Genomic DNA, 2,876 nt, shown 5'->3' on the forward strand with positions numbered 1-2,876 from the left:
AGAACCACAGAAACTAGGATTTCTTTTGAGCTATCCTTAGGAAGCATAGAGTTGGAGCACTGTACAAAATAAGTGCTACTCCGAAAGTGTCGCTGAACGACTTCAACATTAAGCTCTTGACATGGAAGAGCCTAGCTCGTGACAGACGCTGTTGGAAAGCAGGAGCAGTCACAGTGAGCAGCAAGCCATAATATTATGATATTACGTAGTCTAAACAGCCGTATGCACTGCTCACAGCCGAACGCACCGTAACCCGGACTCTTGCATGGCGATCTTCAGGAGAGAATGCGTCGCTGTTTCGGGCTTTTCCTCTCTACAGTTTTTCTGACGCACCGAGCCCCCTCATCGATTTGAGGTCTCCATGCTAGTCCGACTGTTTTCCTCTACTGCCAATTGTTAGGATTCATTTCAGCCAACAAGTCATTAGTATGTTGTAAAGATATGAGAGGAAGGATTATAATATTTTTAAAAAAAATTATTATTATTATTATTATTATTATTATTATTATTATTATTATTATTATTATTATTTCATTATTATCACTATCCTTTCTGTTATCAATATTGTTATAATCATTATTGCTATTATTATTACTATTATTATTTTTTAATTTTTAAAAATTAGCATTATTATTATTATCATCACTATTAATACTAACATTATAAATAGTATCTGTATTATTAATATCATTTTCATTATTATTATTATTGTTATATTATTATCATTTTTATTATTATTATCATTATTATTATTATTTTAATTGGATACTATTATTATTATCATTATTATTATTAGTAGTAGTAGTAGTAGTAGTAGTAGTAGTAGTAGTAGTAGTAGTAGTAGTAGTAGTAGTAGTAGTAGTAGTAGTAGTAGTAGTAGTAGTAAATTGTACTTTTTTTCTTATTCTTATTGTTACTATTATTGTTGTTGGAGTGTATAATATCTACAATATGTAAAGATATATTATATTATGATTTGTTATCACGTTCATCCACTTCTTTCTATATAATAGGGCTGACTGTAAGTCCTAACTCTTGGGGAACCAGCAATTCACCACATCAGAAATGTCTTCTGGAAATTACAGCCACACTCTATTGTTTGAACAAGACAAGGAACCTTTGATAGACGATGATGTCCTCAATGTTTTAATCATCGTTTTGTATGTCGCAGCCATGGGCTCTGTCTGTTTCTTTGGCATTATATTCAACGCGGTCAACATTTACGTGTTTTTTAAGCAAGGATTCAAAGACACCGTCAATATCACTCTGTTCAGTCTGGCCGTTTCCGATATGGGAGCTCTGGTAGCACTCCTGTGGGCTAGTGTTTGCTTTAACCCTTTGTTCGCCCAATCTGTTCTGCCAGTGGTTTATCAAGACTTAGTCTATATAACATCTGGATGGCCTACCACTATTTTTGCACGGATATCCAGCTGGATCACAGCCTTCGTCACGTTTGAGAGATGTCTGTGTATAGCTTTGCCCCTCAAAGTGAAGACAATCATAACACCGAGACGTACTATTTACGTAATTGTCAGCATATACATAGGCGTGGCTGCTTGTGTTGCTCCAGTGTTCTATTCTATCAGCCTCGGGCCAAAATATATTTCAGAAGTAAACATGACCATGATAGGAATAGTATATATCTCCCACGGCGTTTTCATTGAGGGTATATCTCTTCTCATCAGCGTTTTCTCCCAGCTGGTTTCATTCTTCTCAGTAATTGTGTGTACGGTAATCCTTGTCCAAACCCTTCTGATCAAATCAAGATGGCGCCAGTCGAGTTCCAGCGCTGCAAAGCAGGAATCTTTATCGAATAGAGACATGAAAGTTGTGAAAATGGTTCTGTCTATTGCCGTAATCTTCATAGTCTGCTTCTCCCCTAGTGCTGCCAGCATCTTTGCGATGATGTCGGTCACAGAGTACAGCATTGACGGGGAGTACCAGAACATGTTTCTACTCATATGGGCGATATCTTTTTTGCTGGTGGTGACGAATTCAGCGGTGAATATATTTGTGTATTACAACATGAGCTCGAAATTCAAAGAAATTATCGATGAAATGTTCAACAGAATGAGAGGGAAATGTCGTGCCTGAGGTGCATTGGCGCTTGCTGTGTTACGCCCTCTCTCACGTATGGATTTTATACACGGGTCCTCAGAGACAACTCGTTACCCTAGAATTACCGTTCGGCTTGATGTCAACACAGCGGCCATAAACTCAGTACTGATGAGTCGCAGACTCTCGTCTTTTACTTTAGACACTACGCTACCCAAATGTTACAAAGTTCTACCCGTTCAGTGCTTCGTTTTGAGAAATCTGACCTAAACAATATTGAGTTCCACAATATGTCAAGCAAGCTTTTTGGAATGCATTGATTATTTAAATGTCTTGTTAACTACTCTGAATAGTCTTACGATATTGGTAGAGCAGATAGAACAGTCTTTGGTTTTTTACCTTGTGGTCTCAGTAACACAAAACGGCCCAACATGTCGAATAGAACCGTGTAATTCTGACGTAGCGACATGTTAACTCATTAAAGACCCGTACTCTGGCCATTTGACTTAGCTGGTTGTCTCGCTGTTTTGGAACATAACTTCATTGTTCATACACAGGTTTCATTTCTGTTTTCTATTTCTTAAAGACGCAAGAAGTCCAACAACAGCATTAATTGTTGGAGATATAATACACATTTGTGAGGCAGCGTGGTGGAATCAGGCTCTCGTCAATTTTCGGGCATATTTAGTTATTGGTATCATCTTAAAGCTTGTTCATTTGTCTTGCTTACAATGAAAAATTACCCATCCATCTTCAATAGAAGTGGAGATAATTTGGATTGAAGGAGGTGGGGGTCATTATTTTGACGAGAGCCTGATTCC

General features: G+C 37.5%; 1 protein-coding gene across 1 annotated transcript; it reads left to right on the forward strand.

Moving 5' to 3' along the window:
- The first annotated feature begins 1,017 nt into the window (after positions 1-1,017).
- On the forward strand, positions 1,018-2,094 carry LOC106011001 (neurotensin receptor type 2-like). Its single transcript, XM_013087759.2, has one exon. The coding sequence runs from the start codon at positions 1,066-1,068 to the stop codon at positions 2,092-2,094; it is 1,029 nt and encodes a 342-aa protein (XP_012943213.1). The 5' UTR covers positions 1,018-1,065.
- The last annotated feature ends 782 nt before the right edge of the window (positions 2,095-2,876 follow it).

Source organism: Aplysia californica, unplaced genomic scaffold (assembly GCF_000002075.1).
Source record: "Aplysia californica isolate F4 #8 unplaced genomic scaffold, AplCal3.0 scaffold00634, whole genome shotgun sequence".
Lineage (NCBI taxonomy): Eukaryota > Metazoa > Mollusca > Gastropoda > Aplysiida > Aplysiidae > Aplysia > Aplysia californica.

Bases quoted from the DNA above. Each gene is read 5' to 3' on its own strand.
- LOC106011001 (XM_013087759.2), top strand. From the start codon at position 1,066: ATGTCTTCTGGAAATTACAGCCACACTCTATTGTTTGAACAAGACAAG.